The sequence below is a fragment of the Trachinotus anak genome, unplaced genomic scaffold (assembly GCF_046630095.1).
Source record: "Trachinotus anak isolate AG129_WGS33_773 ecotype Australia unplaced genomic scaffold, CSIRO_AGI_Tana_v1 ptg000018l, whole genome shotgun sequence".
In the NCBI taxonomy this organism is placed as follows: Eukaryota; Metazoa; Chordata; class Actinopteri; order Carangiformes; family Carangidae; genus Trachinotus; species Trachinotus anak.
Window position 1 is genome coordinate 16482974 of NW_027273869.1, and position 21556 is coordinate 16504529.

The 21556-nt window shown below is 40.5% G+C and overlaps 1 protein-coding gene across 3 annotated transcripts; it reads left to right on the forward strand.

The window, feature by feature from the left end:
• Window positions 1–8: 8 nt before the first annotated feature.
• On the forward strand, window positions 9–12973 carry syt10 (synaptotagmin X). 3 transcript variants are annotated; one of them, XM_071502578.1, is made up of 7 exons: window positions 9–1172; window positions 1873–2266; window positions 4557–5118; window positions 7145–7265; window positions 7651–7822; window positions 8304–8433; window positions 9985–12973. In XM_071502578.1, exons 1-7 carry the CDS (start codon window positions 971–973, stop codon window positions 10054–10056), a joined length of 1653 nt encoding a protein of 550 aa, XP_071358679.1. In that variant the 5' UTR covers window positions 9–970; the 3' UTR covers window positions 10057–12973. The 3 variants fall into 3 exon arrangements, with proteins under 3 accessions (XP_071358679.1, XP_071358680.1, XP_071358678.1); XM_071502579.1 differs by having other exon boundaries at window positions 9–1157; XM_071502577.1 differs by lacking the exon at window positions 9–1172 and having other exon boundaries at window positions 1267–2266.
• The last annotated feature ends 8583 nt before the right edge of the window (window positions 12974–21556 follow it).

The following is a 21556-nucleotide window of genomic DNA, read 5'->3' on the forward strand; positions in this document are numbered from 1 at the left end:
TTTGTCTCTGTTGGTGTCTTGGTGATATTGTGCTTTTGTAAGCCAATTAGAGCTTTTTTCTTCTCTCTGCAGGTATCTATACACACATGTTAAAAACCAAACAACCAAAAAAACATTTTAAAATAATGCTTTAGTGGTAGACCACTATACTAAAGCACAAGTAATTTACAAGTCAAATGATGATAAGTTTAGAAAAACTAGGGAAACTGGGAAAGACTAAATACCTTTTAAATTCAAATTAATAAAATGAAATCAGGATTAAATAATGATACTCAAAAGCTTTGTACACCTTTTAAAATGGACTATGCGGTACAGTGACTTAATTCATACTGATGTAGTCAAAGGTAGCATACATTATCTATACATTATTTAAAATCAGGTATATAAATATGGATAATGCATAAAATAAATGGAAATATACTGTGTTACAAATAATATATGTGCGATGAATACATGCACTTTATTTTTCATTCCTTCAATTCCCCTGACGCCTCATGAATAATATGGAGCAACTGCAACGAAGTAGTTTGAGTACTTTGTGTTAAATCACACTCCATCTCTACAGGTGGGAGTGACAGAAATGAAGGGAGGTAATAAACTATCATCCTGATGGTCACAGGGGACAGAAGCCTGCTGGGGGCTGGGGGGAGTGGACTCTATAAGCCAGCGTATGTTGGGCGAAAGGCGGGGACACAGACAGGTCGCCAGCCCCTCATGGGGAACACTCTAGTCATTACTAGAAAAAGTAATCCCGTTACTTCCCCCAACCAACAGGACTCAGTAGCAAACTGATGCGCAGAGCTGTTGGACGGAGTGAGGGCTGGACTCCAGCTCCCCGCCGCCTGTGATTCCAACGCTGGCAGCGCCGGTGGCCAGTCGCTCCTCGCCGGATATGGATCAGGACGCAGCGCGCCTCCCTGCTGTCTCCCGCCGACAGGCTGCGCTCTGCAGCGCATAGAAAGGTGCCCAAATGAACCGCCGCCCTCCCGGCTCCACCGGCGTGCAATGGCTTAACAGGAGAGACATGAGTGTCCGAACGGAGGACAGCATCACCTTGTGCCAAAGGGCTCTCCAAATCGTTACGGAACTTTGTCTTACGGGACACGTAGACCGGGAGAAATGTTCGGATATATTTCCCCTGGAGAGCAACATACCAGGTAAAGGACACGCAGGTAAATGGAATAAAGTCATTATTTTTACTTCCCTAATTCCCCCAATAATAATCACTTTCCCCTGTTCCCCTGAAAGAAACAGATTGAATTGATGCAGCGTTTGGATAAAAAAAGCGAACCCACACTTCAGCTCTCACTGGCTTAAACTTTACTACATTGCTTAGTTCAGTGTGTTTTATATGTGTGGAACTGTTATGAAAGTGTTTCTCTACCTGTTACGCATCTTGCTGCAGCTCAGCCCAGACTGATGGAACAGCAACAGGTGGACAATAGACTGAAGAAATGATCAGCCTCTGTCTCTCCTCTATTTTCTTTTTTCAACTTTGCAATCGGGAGGATTTCTACCCGCAGTTATGGTCTGCGTGAAGCCTCATTGATACAAAGTGCAAACTTTACCTTTAAATATCAGTAAGAACATGAAATGCCAGGAGCAGATGGGAGCACCAAATGTTTTTTTTTCTCTCTTCAGTCACTGAACATGTGTTTCTCATGATGCTTTTTTTATATGACTTTATATTGTCCTGCTTTATCGAACAGGCGCATATGCTGCCCCCTCTTTCTTACAGCTGGCTCTCTCTCCTTTTTTCTCCTTCTCCCTTGCATGTTTGTCTGTCATATTTTGTCCCTTGCTTGCTTCTCCTTTCCTTTCTGTGTCTCCTTCTCTGTCCTCCTCTACTGGTCTCTCCATGGTTACATGTAGACATCTCTATTAGTCTCCTTGCTGTGGTCGTGGGTTTCTGTGGCCTCGCCCTGTTGGTAGTCTCTCTCTTTGTCTTTTGGAAGCTGTGCTGGCCCATTTGGAGGAGCAAGGCTCTGTCAGCCCACGCTGAAAATGGTCTCCATGTGGGTTTCCCCGAGGCACCTCCACCCAGCTCCCCGCCAATCACCGAGTCTAAAGCGGCGGAGGTGGAGAAGAAGTATCCACCAGAAGTGAAGGTGAATGGACGGAGCTCTGTCAAGCTCCTGGAGGCGGCTATGAAGATCAGCCAGACGTCTCCAGACATCCCTGCCGAGGTGCAAACAGCCCTCAGGGAGAAGCTTAGCCAGCAAGCTAAAATCCAGAGGCAGACCACAGAACCAACCTCCTCCTCCAGGTACCGAACATGAACCCACTGCACTCACAACCCCTCCCTGCCTGCCCCTGCACTGAGGACATAACAACATTCTCATGTAGCAGCATTTATAGACAAGTATCTGCTCCTTCCAATTACAGTACAATGGCAGCATTTCTGAACCCACTTTGGTTTGTTTTCCCCACAAACGCAAAATCAGAAACGCACAAAACTGATGCCTTCACAATGCTAAAACAGTTCGTGACTTTGTGGCCGCTGTCCTCGGGGTGGTTTGGCACGTCACGTAGAGCGTCAGGAAATAGCTGGTGACCTTGAAACGCTGTTGTACATGTTGAATTGTGAGTCTCACTCTGTCTGGCCAGAAAAATAAAAAAGATCACCTCCTGCAGGCTCATCAGCCGAGGCTGTGGCAAATCTCCCTGCCTCAGTTCGAACCCTATGATCACTGTACATGTGACTGAAGCTGCTATGGTAACGGCAGGAAACAACCATAGTAATTAAACAATCAGCTCCAGCTCCTCTTTGTTTTCCAGCACTGTGTTTAAACTGGAACGTCCATAATTAGCAGTGCTGTGGGGTGGGAGCTGTCATGATGGAAGGCTGGGTTCTGGTAAAACGCACCAGGCAGCTGCGCTCTGTTTCTCAGAAGGAGCCGTTATTGACACTTGCTTTGGTTTGTCGTTAGCCCCGTTAATTAAATTATATTGAGTCCAACATCTTCATGAATTACACACCCACCAGGGATGCAGAAAGGCCGGGTTAAAGATTGCAATGCCTACTTTCTCAATCCCTCCACCTACTCTTTTTCATCGATTATTTCATTTTTGACTGGAGATAAAACCCCATCTTAGTCCCACCTGAAGCCCAATTAGGGCTAATCTTGGTTAAAGAAGAATCTCTGACATTCACAGTATTGGTTATATATATATATATATATATATATATATATATATATATATATATATATATATATATATGTATTTATACACACACACACACACACTTACATGGTGAGGGATGTTATAGTTCAGTTGCAGTGCATAAACCCCCCATTACAAAGACAACTGCACATTTGAGAGTTCATTGGTCTGAAACCTGAGGCACTGGTCAACAGAGATGTGGAAAAGAGTGATTTCAGTAAAACACTCAGAGAAACCAAATCCTGCAAGGTTGGATGGTGGGTCTGGGAGGTCTGTGCTGGGGGGCATGGCCGAGGGCGGTGATGTTTCTTTGTGACATCACAAAGTAACTGAAGTCCTGACAGCTCATTTTAAGGCTCAGTTTCTGATTATGAGATGTGTGTATTCTCTGTGGACTCAGGGCTTTGATACTCTCACATTATTTATGCAGGAAATCTCACCTTCTACAATATGGGACCTTTCATTTGTCACCTGTCAGATTTATAATATATGTGCATATATAAAATATACACAATGTGTGTGTGTGTGTGTGTGTTAAAAGTTGACAAAACAATTGTAAATCATTATTTCAGGGAATTGTTTCTTTTCCCTCCTCAAGGTTTGTGCTGCCTTCTACTTTTACAATTCTTGAGTATACTATTTAATTTTCAGCTTCCTGTGCTATATCATGGCTTGGCTGTCAGATCACTGTGATTGTCTTACTGTCAGAAAGGAGGAGGGCCAGTTGCTAGGTGACAAGATTGGCAAGACGAACACAACTGTGGTTTATTCAAAAGATGTCAACCTTGCAAAAATTTGCAGCATTCAGGTAATTTATGTAAGAGCTCAAAATTGAAGGCTGGAGATTTTTTTTAAAAACCATGGTCAGTGGTGACAAAAACGAAGAACATTTTTCAGTTTGATATGTTCAGGGTAATTAAGCCACTTTAACAGGGTCAGATGACAATATATGTGTATCATCTGACTGCCTAGTTAATTTGTAGCTTTTTAAACTATTGCTTGTCAATATGCATCAAGCAAACTGAAAGATATGCCTTCAAGAGTCATTACTGGTAAGTGCTGTTTTGAGACTGACCCACAGTGAAAGATACATCTATTGAAGGCCTCTGGTAATTTGGCACTATACTATATCAGGTGAATATTGGTGTTTGTTCTGTACTTTTTTCAACAACAACAACAAAAAAAATCAAAGACAGACCAAAAACCTTTTTGAGCTACTCTACCAGGCCACGGTATGTAAAGCATGTTCCATGAACTCCACATTATTATGCATCATGCTTTTTAGATGTACCCTCTCCTGACAAACCATTAGCACCCATCATAACAAAGCCACTCATGCATAACACTGACACTTGAGACATTTACCAGATGCCCTCTACCCTTTTCAACAGGCACAATTCATTCCGGCGCCACCTGCCTCGTCAGATGAATGTCACCAGTGTTGACTTCAGCATGGACACAGTGCCTCTCCGCCAGTCTTCTACGGCAAGCATTGGAAGAATCAAACCTGAACTCTACAAGCAGAAGTCTGTGGACTCGGAGGATGAGGCCAAAGAGCCAGTGGAGACTTGTGGAAAGCTGAGCTTCTCGCTGCGTTACGACTACGAGGAGCAGGCTTTGGTGGTGAGAATCCTCAAGGCCTTAGACCTGCCCGCCAAGGACTTCACGGGCACCTCAGACCCATACGTGAAGATCTACTTGCTGCCAGAGAGGAAGAAGAAGTTCCAGACGCGTGTCCACCGCAAGAATCTGAACCCCATGTTTGATGAGACCTTCTGTTTCCCGGTGGTTTACGATGAGCTTTGCAACCGCAAGCTACACTTCAGCGTCTACGACTTTGACCGCTTCACCAGTCACGATATGATTGGAGAGGTGGTGGTGGACAACCTCTTTGAACTCTCTGATCTTTCCAGGGAGGCGGTGGTGTGGAAGGATATCCACGCAGCAACTACAGTGAGTTGGCGTTCACACTAACACACTGTTGCTATGTAAGACATGTTGCACCAAACTTGTCACTGAGGAGATAACTGAGGAGTGAATGGGGACTTCTGCTGTTTTTGGAAAAGGTCTAAACAAACACAAGTATTGCACTGAGTCACTTCTGAGAGCCTAAGAGAATTCATCAACACTGGTCCACAAGAGTGGCAGGTGGAACACATTGCATAATTCAAATGCTTTGGGAAATGCATTTCATCAGCCAAACACCCACGCACATTTTCCAGAAACTGCAGGGTATTTTACAGAAGTAAATATAGCATCAGAGAGTAAAATTATCCAGTTAGTAAATATATACACTAACCCTAAGGTAATTAAATAAACAGGGTATACAGTTTTAGCATCATGTATATAGTATGTCCTTGTAAGAACTCTTTCTTAAAATAATTTAGGCCAGAATGTGTTTCACTCCTACATTAACGCTTATCACGGTTTCCTCAAGAGCCTCTGCTTTATTTATGTTTTCAGTGTGATAAACATGGAGCCATTGTTTTCAGGCTCACATTAGCTTCTGTACGTTATATTAATAGTAAGACAAGAACTACAGTATATTCAGTCTTGCAAACAAACTGACTAGATATGAATCTCAACTTCCTCAACTAAGTTTGATGTTTATTTATTGATTTTTTTAATGCTTGATTGTTTCTTAAAAGCGCTTGGAATTTGGATCGCCAAAGTCTTTACAATATTCTGTTCATTTACAGAAGAATAACTAAAAGAAAAAACAAAATGCTGCTGTTGTTGATTGAATCAATGATGTACCTGACTTGAAGAAATGGAAGGACACAATAATGCAAGGCAGTCTGCTGTGCCCTTTACACTCAGTATCAATATCAATATCAATAACACAGGCCCACAAGCCAGAGTTTAGGCTATGAGCATTTATATGAGTATATAATGGGCCACATTGTTAGCTCCACCAAGGACATAATGTTCTCAGTCTTGTTAATGAATTAGCAGGGCATCTCAAAAACACTTACAGATTTAAGTGAAATTTATTGTAGAGTTGGGTCATTAGCCAAAGTACAAGTGATTAGTGATTAAGAGCCACACACAGGACCCTTTAAAAGATTTTGTAACATTCAAAAAAGGGTATTTTTGAACATTTCCATTGTTTTGATCCTGGACAAAAGGTGGTAAACACATCATTGTCACTATGATGCACTATAATCTGCACCTTTGAATCAAGATGCAAATCAGAATGAAGATTAAAGAATACCACAACGAGCCACAACAGATACTGCTTTTACCTGATGTATAGTAGTTTATAGTACCTAAGTGTAAATGATATGTATTCAGTCTTGATGCTGGGGTGATGAAATGTGTCGTCAATTCAGAGTTAAATGTGCCGTTTAGTACTTAAGTACTTCCTGTCAATCTTACTGTAGTTATACAGATTGCAATAATATGAACACTGTGAAGTGAAAACAGTAGTTTTTGCATCAAACTTTACTAATCTGATAAGAAAATGAACCAGTGCAGCACTGCTTTCAAATGCTTGTGAGGGTTTTCAGTTTCTCTAGAGTTCAAATCTGGTAACAAAACTCCAGTGGTAGTATCATGTTTCATTTAGCTGTCTGGCCATCATTTCTTCTTTGCCCTCAACTATGCACCCAAAGTCGGTTTTGAAGCTGACGTGAACTTCCCCACTTTACTAGAATAGAAATGTATAGTTATATTAGCTCATGCTAAGCTAGCTACCCTGACACTGTGAACTTTCTGGATCTTCCTCCATAAACTTTTCGTAGTTTTAATAGACTTATTGTATTAACACGTATTTTATTAGCTATTTAGTAAATAAAGCCAAAAACAAAGGTAGCTGAGGTGACCAATGAGTGATACTTATGTTTTCGTGCCAGTTCATAAAGTACGACTTCCTTTATTTCCGGAACTCCTTTGCTCTGGCATTCAGATTCACAGAATGTGGTCAAAGCATGTAAAAGGATGAAATGCATTCTGTTGTCTCTCTTTTTTTGTCCTGTAGGAGAGTGTTGACCTGGGAGAGATCATGTACTCGTTGTGCTACCTCCCCACAGCAGGCAGAATGACCCTAACAGTCATCAAATGCAGAAACCTCAAAGCCATGGACATCACAGGCTCTTCAGGTAACCCGACAGCAAATAAGATGTGGCTCACATCAAAAGCTCAAATTGAGCCATAAATCAAACATAGTTGAAAAGAGGCAGCAGGTGGTCTCTTAGAATGGAAATGGGAACGAGACACAGGGAGGCCAGTGAGAACAAATTATTAAGTATTAGCCTCTATCAGAATAGTGCCATACTGGTCCTAGCTTTACTCTTAAGTGTGCTAAAGGAAACAGGTTGGATTCAGTAGAACTTCTGCACACCTGAAAGTTAGGTGTGTTGGACATTCAGCAGTTTTCCCCTTAGCATTTGTTCTTAGATTTTGTTTAACTCATCCCATTTAACTACAATGGCAACATATGTACAGATGAACAAACCTTCAGATGACAGTGAGCGTGTCTCTCAGATCCATATGTGAAGGTTTACCTGATCTGTGATGGACGGCGGCTGAAGAAGCGAAAAACAACCACCAAGAAAAGCACACTTAATCCAGTGTACAACGAGGCCATCATCTTTGACATCCCCCCAGAGAATGTCGAACAAGTCAGTTTGTCCATCATGGTGATGGATTATGATCGGTGAGTCATTGCTTTATATATCTGCCCCTCCGAGTAACTCTTTGGACTCCTGTTTTACCCCTGCCTTCCTCGTCTATTTAAGTCTTGTTCACTCAGCTCGTCTGTTCGTGTTCGCTCATGTTCTCTGTGAATTTGCCTCCGGCGTCATACTTACTACATGTCATAAAGTTTAGCATTTTGAGACACTTTAACAAAACCAGGGAATTAACCTTTGATCAACAAGGGCTCTCAACACAGAAACTGACAACACAAGTAATTAGAGTTCATTTATAAGGGGTGTAATTGAGGTCAGCTATTTTTTTTGTTCCGACCTGACCTTGACAAGCTTCCAGCTTCTTTTCACAACATGTTTTCATGTAAAACTGGTGAAATATGCATTTATTTATCAGTACAGTCATTATTTTTGTGTCTGCGCCCAGACTACTAGAAGCATTACTATGTGCATCCAAATCTGTGTCAATGTGTGTTTTACTACTAACAGGGTTGGACACAATGAGGTGATTGGTGTATGTCGTGCCGGGCCAGATGCTGAGGGCCTTGGACGAGATCACTGGAACGAAATGTTGGCTTATCCACGGAAGCCCATCACACACTGGCATGCTCTGGGAGAGGTACAGATATGTTGTCTTCTTCTATTCCTAACGCTGTTGTCCCCCAGTCTTAAGGAACTCGTATTTATGGGGCTTTCTACAAGCTCCTGAATGTTACAATGACCAGAAAAGATGCTCTACTGAACAGCGTAAGGCAACAACATGTCAGATTGTGAATGTGAGAACTTTTCCCTCATTTCCTTTATGTATATTACATTACATGCATTTTACACATTACATTACATGGTCCTTTGCTTTTCTTATTTTAAAAAGAAAATCAACAATGTACCGGTATTTATTTTGAATATTAGAAAACACTTGAAAAGAATGTAAATGTAATGTATGCATGTAATGTAAAAATTGAGGTGAAAATCAAACAGTAAAATTCAATTTACAGTGCAAACATTGTTTTGCATTCATATTTGTACGTTCTTTGGGACCCTGGCCAACCTGCAGCACAACAGGCAGCTGTTTTTCTCTTGACTCGCTTTCTTCTGTTCTTCACTGCTCCACTAGCTGCAGAAAGAGCTAATCTGATGCATGGGGACTCACAAATCTGGGATATAATAACCTGAATTCGATCTACTCCTTCTTTTAAAAAGTTGGGGTGAACAGATATTTTGAAATTTTGACAAATTTATCAGCTGTCTTGCCCAAAGTCAGACGATTATTTCATCTCAAGGGAGAGGGAGAGGGAGAGGGAGAGGGAAACGCACACAGGACCAAGATGCTAAATGCAGTGGTGACTAATTTGCTAGCTAACAAGATACCATGTGTAACGGAGGAAATTAAAATAAAAAATGCTGGAAGGCTTTTTTACCTGACAGAGGCTAACTGTTTCACTCCAGTTAATGTAATTTCATATTTTACATGTTATCAATGTTTTTTCCTCTTTTGCCACACCCACTTCCCACCTGACGAATAGGAAAATACAGGTGATTACCCATTTTCAGTGGTAAAAACTACTTTATGATTTGGTAAAAACTGTGATCATAGGCAAAGAAAAAAAGTATCCTGTGAAGCTCTTGTTAAAATCAAAATGAGCTCACAGTAGTCTTGGTTTATTATTATTACTCTTACAAATTCATTCTTGGACCCACTATTATGGATCTATTCTTAGAGATGCTTTGTGCTGTGGGAAAGTAACAGTAAGTGACACTCCAGGTGCACTATCGGAGGGCAGCAGTTGCCCTGACCAACACAAGAGCAGGAGAAGTGTCCTCTAATGAGAACACACCAGTGCACACACTTGCCTGTGAGCTTGAAATTATCATGTGGTTATTATCAGGTCCTGAGACTGGGATTGTATTTAGTTATGTGTTGGTGAAAATATAATTATTAGGACAAAAAATGCTTTAATATAACCACTGTTTAAGGTTTTGCCCCTCACATTAAGCTTCTATCTGACCGATAGATACTGTAAGGTGCTCGTGCGATCTGACCTAGCTGGGCTGAAGTAACCTAATTGCCCATGATCACAGTGTATCCTCAGGAGTAGAGAAATACCTGCTTAGTTACCAAAAATGGAGTGCCTCTATAAAGTTATGTATTTTTTGACATCTTACCTTGCAGTGGCCTGGAAGAGCGGCAAGCTTTGAGAGTCAGGGTTCGTGTCCTTCGCCTAAACCTCCACAGACACCCTGATGATCACAGGTAGAGTGACGACATCACCTCTGTAAGAAAACAGACGTTTGTTTAGAGTCGCTGACAAGTTGTGTTGCCTATGAGTCTCTTGTGAGCATGTTGTATGAAAACTGACTTCATTCCAACACGTTTCTTATGTGTTTATAAAGACAAGGTTGTATTGAAATTGTTTTTATTCATTCATTCAAACTCCAGTTCTTCATATGCTCTAGAGAGCTGGCTATGCACAGCAGTAACTGTCATTCAGTTCAAGAGTTTGTTTTTCATACATCTGCTCTGAAATCCTCAGAAAGGCTTTATTTGCCAAACATTTACTTAGACCACATGAATGGTAGGCCTCACTGCAAGACATCCTCAGTGATTCACTTGCAGCTGTATCAACCTTTTCAATATTTTGAGCAACATTTTTCTGGCCCGAGAGCTCTTTAGTGAAGTTAGCATTTTACTTTGAAATGGCACAAAGTTAAAGGGCTATGCTGCTCAGTGCCATGAAACCTTTACTTGAAAGAAAATCAGTCAATAAATCCAGCAAGTCGTGATTTAGTGTTTGGCTGAAGAATGCAGGTAATTGAGCGTCTACAAGGGCTGGATAAATTTCTCAGAAAATTCATCAGTCACTTCACCTGTCGCGGATGTGTGAAACTGGCCATTAACCAGCCATTGTTACCTGCAGATATTAGAAAAGTCAACAAGCCTCTCAGATTTAGAGAAACTGTAGCAGATACATGTAGCAAACATATGTACAGAGAGATGGACAACACTAAAAATCAAAGCGTGTTTGAAATGGAAATTTCCCAAAAACCTGGCAAGACTTTAAAAATAACAATTTCATATTTATTTTTGGACAGCAGATCAATTTCAGCACATAATTGCAAATTGAACTGGTAGCATGGAGATATTAGTTACTCATCCTATTATTACTCCGATTAAATATAATTAAACTGTTGTTTACACTGCAAATGTCCCTCGTGTTGCAACTAAAAAGTGAAGTAATGCTAATGAACAACTGTCTGTCGGTTGATGTTTTGATTCCACATTTTACTTTGAAAAATGATTTATAAAAAAGGTAAATGGAGATATCAATACATTAAATAACAATGTTCTGAATATGTGGGGACACTGCCTGTGTCAGTGATTCTGAAAATGGTATCCAAGTGGTAATTAAAGCCTTCGGTCCAGAGTGAGTGTTCACTAAGCCCCTCCCCCGAACAGTGATTGTCCAATCAAAGCTTAGCAGCATTAACTGGTCACAGCAGGCCTGTCAAGCTTTGGTTTCAAGCTTTGGCTCCAAAGTGAAAGACCCAAAGTGTAAGGGATGGATTAAACTGTGTGTTTGTGTGCTTTAACACAAGTTGAAAATGTTAGCATGTCTGGCTAACTAGCTTACTTCCTGCAGTAGTAACCAAACCAAGCCTTACTTCCAAGGCAAAGACGGGTCCCAGTGGGTGCTGGTCCTGAATGCTACTACAGTATCTTAGTGTCATTAGACGCTCTGTCTCGCTGTATTGGATTTGAATAACACACAACCAACCACAGCCCAACATATTATCCAGGAGAGCATTGCATTGTCCAAACACACTGGTTAGTCCGCTTCCAGAAATAATTTTCTTGTGCAACGTTAGAAGTGAAAACATACAGTTTGAAAATACAAACGATAAAGCAGGTAATTAAGCAGGTTTTCTGCTCAGATCATCAACTTGTAAGGATGTTGACTTTTTTGCTCAGGTTGTGCTGCTTTAGCCTGATATCGTGCTTGCAGCAACCAAGTCAAGTGCATATTTAAGAGCCCCTTACTATGTTGCATAGACAGACTGCATTTTCAACCAACTTATGAATATAGCGTTAGCCTAATTAGCTAGTTAGCTACAGCTGATAAAATCTGCAAGCTAAAGTTGTCATTTCAGGCAACAAAATCAACACTGCACAAGTAAATATAAGAAGCCTGCTTTTGTGTCAATATGTCTGAAGTAAAGGACCTGAAGGTTAATTGGTTAAACAACAAAAAACAACAAACATAAAAAAAAAAAACAGTAATACATAGTTAAAAAAGCATGGCAGAAAAAAAGCCCAACTTTAATGTACAACTTTTCCCCACGTGTTACAAATTCAGGGAATTATTATCCATGGACGAAGACACAAACACACTCAAACATTTACAAATAATATGTCAGTTTTTTTACATGAAGCCATATGAAATTAAGTTCAGTGCATCTACCAGAGAACACTGACTCAGCCTCTCCTTCTTTGTGAGTAATAAGAAACCAACATAGCAAATAGAAAAAGGCTATGTACTGTTATCTTACTTGCACATGCATATAATGATGCTTTTTCCCCTGTGCTGCCCTTAAAAATAAATATTTTTACTTGTAGCATGTTTGTCACCACTTTAAAAACACACGTACTGAGGGAAAATGTAAGCAATGGATATGTTAGAGTATTTCAAATTTCAAACTTTGTGTTACATTTGTATATATATAGATATATATATATATATACTTGTCAATGGCGCTGTTTATATATATTGAAATGTGAAATTTAAGAAGTTGTCGTACACTTACGGAAATAGAGACATCACAATGTATTTCTATTGTTTGGTGATAATTTGAACAGCTCAGACTTGTAACCGAGTGAAATTTCTACACGTTCTGTAATAGTTGTGAACAATTAGTTAAACTGGAAATAAAGTGAAGACAACTCTACCTTATCAAGTTATTCCATGTTTAGGAGTTTAGAGCTTTGAGCTGTGATTGTTTGCTTATTGGTTGAATCTATATTGAGCAAGAACAACTGCAACTACTGTCATGATGTGTACAGTTTGTGATAACTTTTGTAACGATTTAAAGTAAACATTTGGGATATAATTTATTGTATCTGTTTCATATGTATTTTACCAAAATAAATAAAAAATGAAGAGTCACAGCATGTCTCTCTTTGTCCAGGAAGGTACAAGTCACAGCCAAAGTCTTCAGCCTTACTTGCTAAGATTTGTTCCAACAGCTTCTTTAACTTTTCTAACTGAAGAGCTCTTTCATCTGGTTTTCTTAGAAGCTGAAACACTGGGTTTTCTGTCCCTATCCCAATTAAAATGTATAGCTACAATTGTACCAGGCATTAAAATTTGAGAAATTAAGGTTTATTACGTAAGCAAAGATTATTTACATTCATCATATTGGTCTTCCGTGCAACACTGGTTGTGTCAGAGACAGGAGGACACATTTACTCCCCATATGAGCAAATTTCAGTCTGTGTACCTTATATGTTTAACTTAAGATTGTGTTCAAACAATAGCATGGTATTTAAAAAGGCAGTCTGCTCATTGATCTCCATTACATCACAGTTCAGAGTTCAGAGATCCAGTACACAAGCTGAAACTTATTCAGTATAATGTTTAATGTGGTATAATATCATCAGGTCAAACCTGTGTGGGCCAAACGCCTGTAAATGCCATTTCTAGGTGGAAAATTTTGTGCCGTGGAAGCCATGATTCTGCCGTTTACTTTGTGATCATTGATAACTCTCAAGAGCTGTAAAAAGTAAAACTTACAGTTTAATAAATTACTGCAGTGTACTTCCTGGACTGTCTGCATCACAATTCATCTGCATCTACAGAAAACACAGGTTGGTTGACTTGAGACAAAGATACGGCAGAGCAAGTTGGAAATGTTTCAGCTTGTGTGAAAAGTTCACGTTTATCCCCAAGCTACACAACTCCCCTCCAAGAACTAGCTTGGAAAATAGTCAGAACTGCAGCACGCACGTACTACGATACGCTCCCTCTACACACACAGGATTAGCGTGTGTTGTTGGCTGGCTAAAGCTAACATCTGAACTGCTGCCACATTGGCTCTTTGTCATGAAGAAAACTACAGAAACAGCCCAATACTGAAAATAGAACAAATAAAGTTTGGTGAAAACTCACTTCACATCCGCAGGTGAAAACAGTGAGGCCCCCCCTCCCTCGCTGAGCTCCTCACACCTGGCTTATACATACTGAACAGACACGATCAATCAATACACAGTCAGTTTAATTATGGGTCTGTCACACACACTAGGTTTCTCTTGTGCTGCTCTTTTCTTCCAGTGTTGTGTAATGCAGCCTTTTGTAAGTGGTTTCTCAACAACAATAAGAACAACTTTTCTCTTTTTTCCAGACTGGAGAACAAGAGGAGTTGTCTGCATTAAAAATGACATAATTATTCAGATCAATGCAACTTTGACTTCTTCAGAGCGCAGAGCAGCATGACATGAAATGGAAGCAGAAAAAGAACATTTCTTGTTTGCTCTTTCTACAATGTAGAGCAGTGGTTCATTTTATAGTCACTATAAATAGTAGCATTTAAAAGTGGGATAATACTTATTTGGCTGGCAAAATGCTGCCCTCTTACACCATTTTCTAACACTCAGCAAATAAGAAGTGTTACATAACCACTCCACTGACAGACACAAAGCCCTGAGTTCGAGCTTATAAAACCTTTAAGACAAAATAAAAAGCTTGGCAGATAGATGCTTCCTTCTTTCTCATCCTGCATCCTTTTGATGGTGAAACATGAAGAGAACATTTTGATCTCTCACAAAGCGTGACATGCAGCACAACTTCCTTTTGATCCACGATATTGGATGGAAACAGACAAAAAAAGGGGGGGGTGTTGCATTAGTTTCCTTGGCAATGAGAGCTGCCCACTCTCTGAACGCTAAACCCACATTTAGAGTGGAGTTGTATCTTTAGTTAGCAAGGGCTAATAGCTCCATGTGGTGATGCATGTAATTAACGCTTTGTCATTTCCTGAATGCTTATTTGTGCTGGATATTTAACACCACTGCTGTATGAACACTTTGCACTGGCCTCGTGGCTAGCGCCAACAATGCACCTGCAAGATTAGTCATTATTTGGGGGCAATTACCCATGCCAGTTTCAAATTGTCAACATGGAAGATGTAACATGAAGATAAGTGCTTCTTTCAACATCTACTCTTTGAAGAGATACCCTGTTTTGAATAATGGCACCTCGTGAGATCTTTAATTAGCCATCACTGGCTTATCAAAGAGCCGCACTAATGCCAGCATGATTAAAATCTTTTCTTCTTCTTATTTAATCAAAAATATTCAATACTTTCCAAATCAAATCCTGTACTTAAATATCCAGAGCAAATTGTGTCATATCAAACCAGACCGGTATTACAAATGCTTCTATTTATTACATTTCCTGGATAATGACACTTCACGGCTAAAGATATTGCTGTGCACACACAGGTTTGCTTTATTATAGCTGGGTTTTCCATGGCTCGTTGGATACAGAGGGTCAAAGGTCAACTCATTAATGGCGAGGTAGCGGGGGCTGCTTCTATTCTGAGAACAATTACAGTTAAAGGGGTAAGTGGACAGACTGTTATGTAATGCCACCATCCATTACAGCCTAACGGTAGTTTTATGGCCTTCGGTGTTTCCATTGAAAAAAAATAAAAATAAAAAATCATTGCTCTAGAGCATGTTGTCATGCTGAGAGTGCATCTGGTAGGAGCTGGGTTGCATAATTCAGATATCAAATTTATGGTGTGAAAAATTTCCAGCAAATATGCAAAATATATATGATTACAGTGTTAGAAATGATCCCATTGCAGGCATGGAAAGCATGGACACAAAGCACAAACACATGTTAATTTTCACTTTAGTTCCTCAGAGAGACACGAAGCTTTCTGTATTTTCTATCTTAATAGGTCATCTTCATGGAGTGAATGTAAACCCCGCCCCCCCGCCACCATGGAACATCTGTTCAGAGTCAGACGTAGCCTTGTGGTTGCTTAATGATTTCTCTGGCTGGCAGAGTATCAGGAGCTCGTCTACATCTCGACACTGACCTGACATTAACAGTCCTCTTCTGTCTTGGTTTGGAGGGTGAGTAATACCTACGAGCTGAGAGGCTGGGTTTTGCCTGGAGGGTGTTTAATAGAGACAAAAACTCTCATTTGATGCCGTCAGGTGTTTATTGATGTGTAGGTGTGGCTGGATTTGAATCAAGAAGCTTGAAGATTGTGAGGTCTTGCTCTTGACGCATATTTTTTCTTTGCTGACAGGACAAAGTATAATTGTGTCCTGTAATCTTCAACATAAAAAACGCCCAGCATGCATCTTGCTAATTAATTTTGAGCACAACGTGTGTAAGCATTTAAAATTGGAGAGCGTCTGAAGCTGTTTGGTGTAGAGTGCACTGCTGGAACCAGCCATCAGCATTACCAGCAGAGGGGAGATGAAAGGTTGCGACGCTTGCTTTATGAAGCATTAGACGGAGGCGACATGGAGGCAAAACGTATTGATGTAAGTGGCTATAAATAGATGTTTTACCCCAGGGGTAAAAGCACAGGAATCCTCTCTCATTACTCTGCCTCCTCTGAGTGATTTTTCCTGACAGAGACGTCCAGATAATGAATAACCATGACGTGGATTCATATTTAAACCCAGCGATGGAACTTTTGAACCCAGAAGTGTGAATATTTTAATTGTGGCATTCAGGATGCCCCTGAAGCTGAAAGGTTTTTAGGAGAATGAAGACAGAGACACATAGAATCGAGAAGTGGGAGGAGTCACTGGTTCCACATTAAATCATGCTAAACCTATACAAAATAGATAATCTTCCAGACAGTGTTACAGTCCTTTAGGATGATATTATGAGTATTTCAACAGCGTTACCCATGAGTCTCAGCCACCACTGCACCAAGCACTTCTCAGCTGAGAATAAAACATTGTGAAACAGTTGATTAATTAATTGGAAATTTATCCAGAATTCAAAAGTGCATTTAACTGAATTTTAAGCTTGATGACTGGATCTTCGTTCAGTCAAAATGCCACAGTCAACTTCTCCTCTGCATTAGATTTTTATCATCACAGTTGTTAATCTCATCTGTTGATGATTCAGCCAGGAGAGGTTCATACCGTCCATGACAAACACTGTCACTTAACAATGTGTCTGCAGAAAACAGAAAAACGTTTCTCCGCAGAGAAATAGGAGGTCTAAGAGAGGACAGGAGATGTCAGGGAATGGTACAAAGCTAACGTTAATGTTGCTTCTCCTTAGTCTGGGAGATGATGGAGTAATTAGCCACCCATGGCCATTTTCAATTCAACTCACTTCCAGAAATAGTCTGGTATTTACTACTGTCACACAGTATTGTATGAAAAGAGCAGGTCAGCCAGTGTTCTGCCTTTACACTTAGTTTAAAAACTGCTGCCACAGTTTTGAGGGTCGATGAACAAAACATACTTCAGACAGCTGGGTACTTATTCCTGGTTGAGGAGAAGAATTCAGCTCCAAGGAGACCAGCTGGTTTTAGACAGAAAATTTTGACAAAAATCTTCCATATGAAGACAATACACCGACAACACTATCCCTTACTGTTTAATTTAAGAATGTTTAAAGAAACAACACAAGAAATGTTTCATCCAATCACACAAATAGCTTTGCCTCGACATCCAAATGATTTTGTCCAGATTGCAGGAAATTAATCCCAGTGAGCATTCTCACACTGCCAGAGATAAAGACTAAAGCTTTTTAAGGCCTCTTAAAGATTTTCTTTCCTGTGAGATCATCCCTGCGGCTGTGATATCCTCTGACTCAGACTCACATTAAGTCCTGTTTCAAAACGAGTCTGAGAATTGTAATTAAGACAACGTGATTGCCACAGAGATGGGGAAACAAGAGGTTTCACTGTGGGTTCAACAGGTGTGAGCAGCGGTACTATTATCAGTGCCGTCACAGTGGTGGGAAGACATGGTAATAACAGGTTGGGAGGTTCTGTGCGATCAGGCCACTCCAGCTGCTCTGCTGATTTACATGGTGAGCAGAGGTGGAGGAGTCGAAATGAATCACCTGGGAGACGGAGAGGACAGAGCTGAGGACGTGAGCTTGAATCTAAATACAGCCGTTCATCAGATCCCGCTCGTTCCGTCACAGGTACGGCTCATCCAGCAGTACAGAGATTCATAACCAGAGACACAGCCAACGTACCAAATGAAACAGGTGGGCCAGCAAATATGGGGAAACATTTCCAAGCAAAATACATGAATACAGATAAAGATATCAGAGCTCTTCCTCTGAGTGGACAAACAACCGGTGCACAAAGGCAAATATTGTCTTAAGGAATTCTATTCTACCTGCTCAGTCAGTGGTACGCTCACAAAACTAAAAACGTTCTCTCAACCCACTGTTTGTTATCACAACACAAGAACAGATATTATTTGAGCTGAAACAAGACTATATCAATGCAAGCGGCTCGACGAGGCTGTAAAAACTGAAAACTTCTTTGTAAGATGAATATTTGAGGTCCAAAGTTTGTGTCTGATCCATAGCAGTCATGTGTGAATTACACAGAGAAAAAACTGTAGTGATTGTTGTGCTAACATGCTCACAATGGCAGATTAGTGCAGGTAATTAACATGTTCACAATCTTAGTGTTATGCTAACAACTGCTGACCTTCAAATTAGCTCTGACAGAAAGTATACCTAAGGCTGCTGGGAAAGTCATTAGTTCTGCAAACTAACATTTGGGTTCGTTAGTCTGGATGATGGTGCAAGACTTAAAGTCAGGAAATAATTATTACAATTCATCCTGTGGGAAATATACTGTAAATGTACCATATTTTATGGCAATGCATCCAAATGTTAGATAGAAGATATTTAACTTTGCACCATAGTGAGGGACTGAGAGACAAACACACCACAGTATTTGTTATCAATGGAGTCATGCTGCGGGCATAAACTTGAATGATGAGAGGTTACTGTATTGATTAATCACTGAAGTGAGAAATCAATATTACATTTAACACAAATCCAGTCTATCAAAACATTACAAGGTCCCATAATAGAGTCATAGCAGCTCCACAATTAAGACTTGTCACATCAAGAGTGGAGACGCTCCAAACAATGACAGAGGTATGTTTGCTGTTTCAAGCTTTCAGTTTCGCTTTAAAACCACATCTCCCACCAGTGCTGGAGCACTCGAGTCCAGGACTCAGACTTTCAGGACTTGTGCCTGGACCTGGATTTGAGCACTGATGACTCAGACTCCAGCATTGACTGCTCTCAGACTCTGACTTTTTTTGTTAGTAGTTTGTGTGCCCATACTTGTAAGTTTTTGATGGTGACAGCTGTGTCATTTGTGTTTAATATAGGCCTTTTTATTTGTATGTAAACTCTTTGATTGTGCCAGAGTGGGGCACTGGAGTCCATGTTCAGACTCAGACACAGGTAATGGAGTCTTGACTCAGACTCTTCTTTAGTGACTTGGACTTTAACTCTAACACTGAGGACTCGAGGTTTTGACTATAACGCTGTCTTACACACATACTCTGTTAGCTGTTGCTTCCCAACACTGCTTGAAACACACAACATGCCTTTGCCAAACTAAACCCTCACAAAACTCTGCACTTGTATGTACAACACTTATCCATCAAGAGGAAATTTCAACATCAGATCAAATCCGTGCATCTGTTCATTTTTTTCTTGGCCGTCATTGCTTGTCCGATAACGACGCTATGGTCAAGAGTCTCTGGCACAGTGTTGATTTCAACACGCATCGCATCCTGGAAACACGTCATGAACCACACAGTATCTCACAGTCATTGTCTCAGGCTGAAGCCCGTGCTAACAGCAGTCACCAGATGTGTGATGTTCGTATTGTTTTTCCATGAATGAACAGCCTGAGCTCCTACACTCCGACGGTGACTCATAGTTTGGACCTTCATAGTTACAATGTGTCTGTGGGCACCACCGCCAGGAAACTGTTAGGTAAGTGCATTGGTTTATATTAAGAGTGTTTGCCCATGACACACACACACAATGACTCACTCACAGGTCCTGTGTACATCACAGAAGTATACCAGCCCAATACATCTGCAGTTCCCACACTTAAAGTGACCATGAGTGCTATCACTAAGAACAACAGGAACACAGTCTGAGAGCCTCAACTTTCCTCAGTGATTCTTCTTTAGATTAGATTACATTTACTCATTTGGAAGATGCTTTTACCCAAATCACATACAAGTGAGGGACATCACTAAAGCTGCATCAGTTCCTACATAGGAGGTATCATGGCATTGCTGTGAAGCCTGGGAGTGGATAAGTATTTCAAGATGTTAAAGCATGAACCTTTAACAGCCTTGGCAACTTTGTAGTGTTTGGCCAACATTTTGACATGATGAAATCGCACCAGTCTAAGGCAGCAGTCTGATGCCACAAAAAATAATGAAATTCAGCTGAACTTTTCTAATCTGGAGGTTGAATAAGGTTTGTATACTACCACTCGGTTCACTGATTACAAGGGAGGTGCAGCCTTATCCCAAAGGTCACGGGATGAGAAGATGTGGGCGCCGGGACCCCGACAAGAGGTCATGAGATGAATCTAATTAGTCAAATGATATTTGCTCAGGTTGGATACAAGTTGTTTTTTTTTTTTACTTTTCTAGAAACAATGTGAACAATGTGATCTGCATGTCATCTTTGAGCAACAGGTGCTGCACACAAAGCCAGGTGCATTATGGTCAGTCAATATAATAAAGTCAAGTGAATTAAAGTGAAACGACTGTCTGATCTTTACATTTGATTTGATGTCGGGAGAAGAGGTAGGCTAGCCAGACTGCAGTCAGTAAGTATAGTGAATCCAAATTTAGTTTTATGAAACTGAACAAAAAGTCTCCAGTGTTCTTCAGAGACATACAGTAGTCGTCAAATTTATCATAAAACAGGAAAGTAAATATTTTTAATGAAGTTTTAAGTGTAGCAGTGAGTAGGGCACAGACTGCATCTTCAGATTAAGCCACTCGATAGCTGAGCCTCCACTTCAGAGGGCTTGTTTAAGTATCACAGCAATTAAGGCTTCACTGTTACTATTCTCATCTTGACTATATACTAGACTGATGGCTTCATTCCAGCACAGACACAAACTAAAGCTACATACTCATGAACTCTCTGTCAAAGGGCTGCAATGAGGTGCTTATAGGATGCAAGGCGACTTCACATCTTTATATGGCCGGAGGGATCGGGGCTTGAAAACTTGCAGGATGCTGAGGAGGTGCAGAGATTAATGCCCTGTCGGATAGGCTAAATCTCCTTTATACCTCTGGCTGCTACCAACTCCCACCTCAATTTGGAGGAGGTTGGAGATAAGCCCAAACGGCACTGTCTCCAGGGCAGACTAATTTATCCACAGGCTACAGGCATCCAGAGAGCTGGAGCTCCTGCATTTCTCTAAGCCGGTTTCCCTACTGGCATTCTGTGTGCATGTTTGTTTATCATAGAATAACACATTGAATTCTGTCATAAAGAAACACACCTATGAGAAAAGTAAAACATGGAAAAGAACAGCCTCACATATTATGACTTTTATGGTTTTTAGTTCTTACTTGTCCAGTGAATTCACACTTAATTTCATAAAGTGCTGTGTGGCAAAAATCTCCTCTTGGGTTAAATCATGATTAGTACTCAAGTACCTAATTCTCTGCCTAATTAATA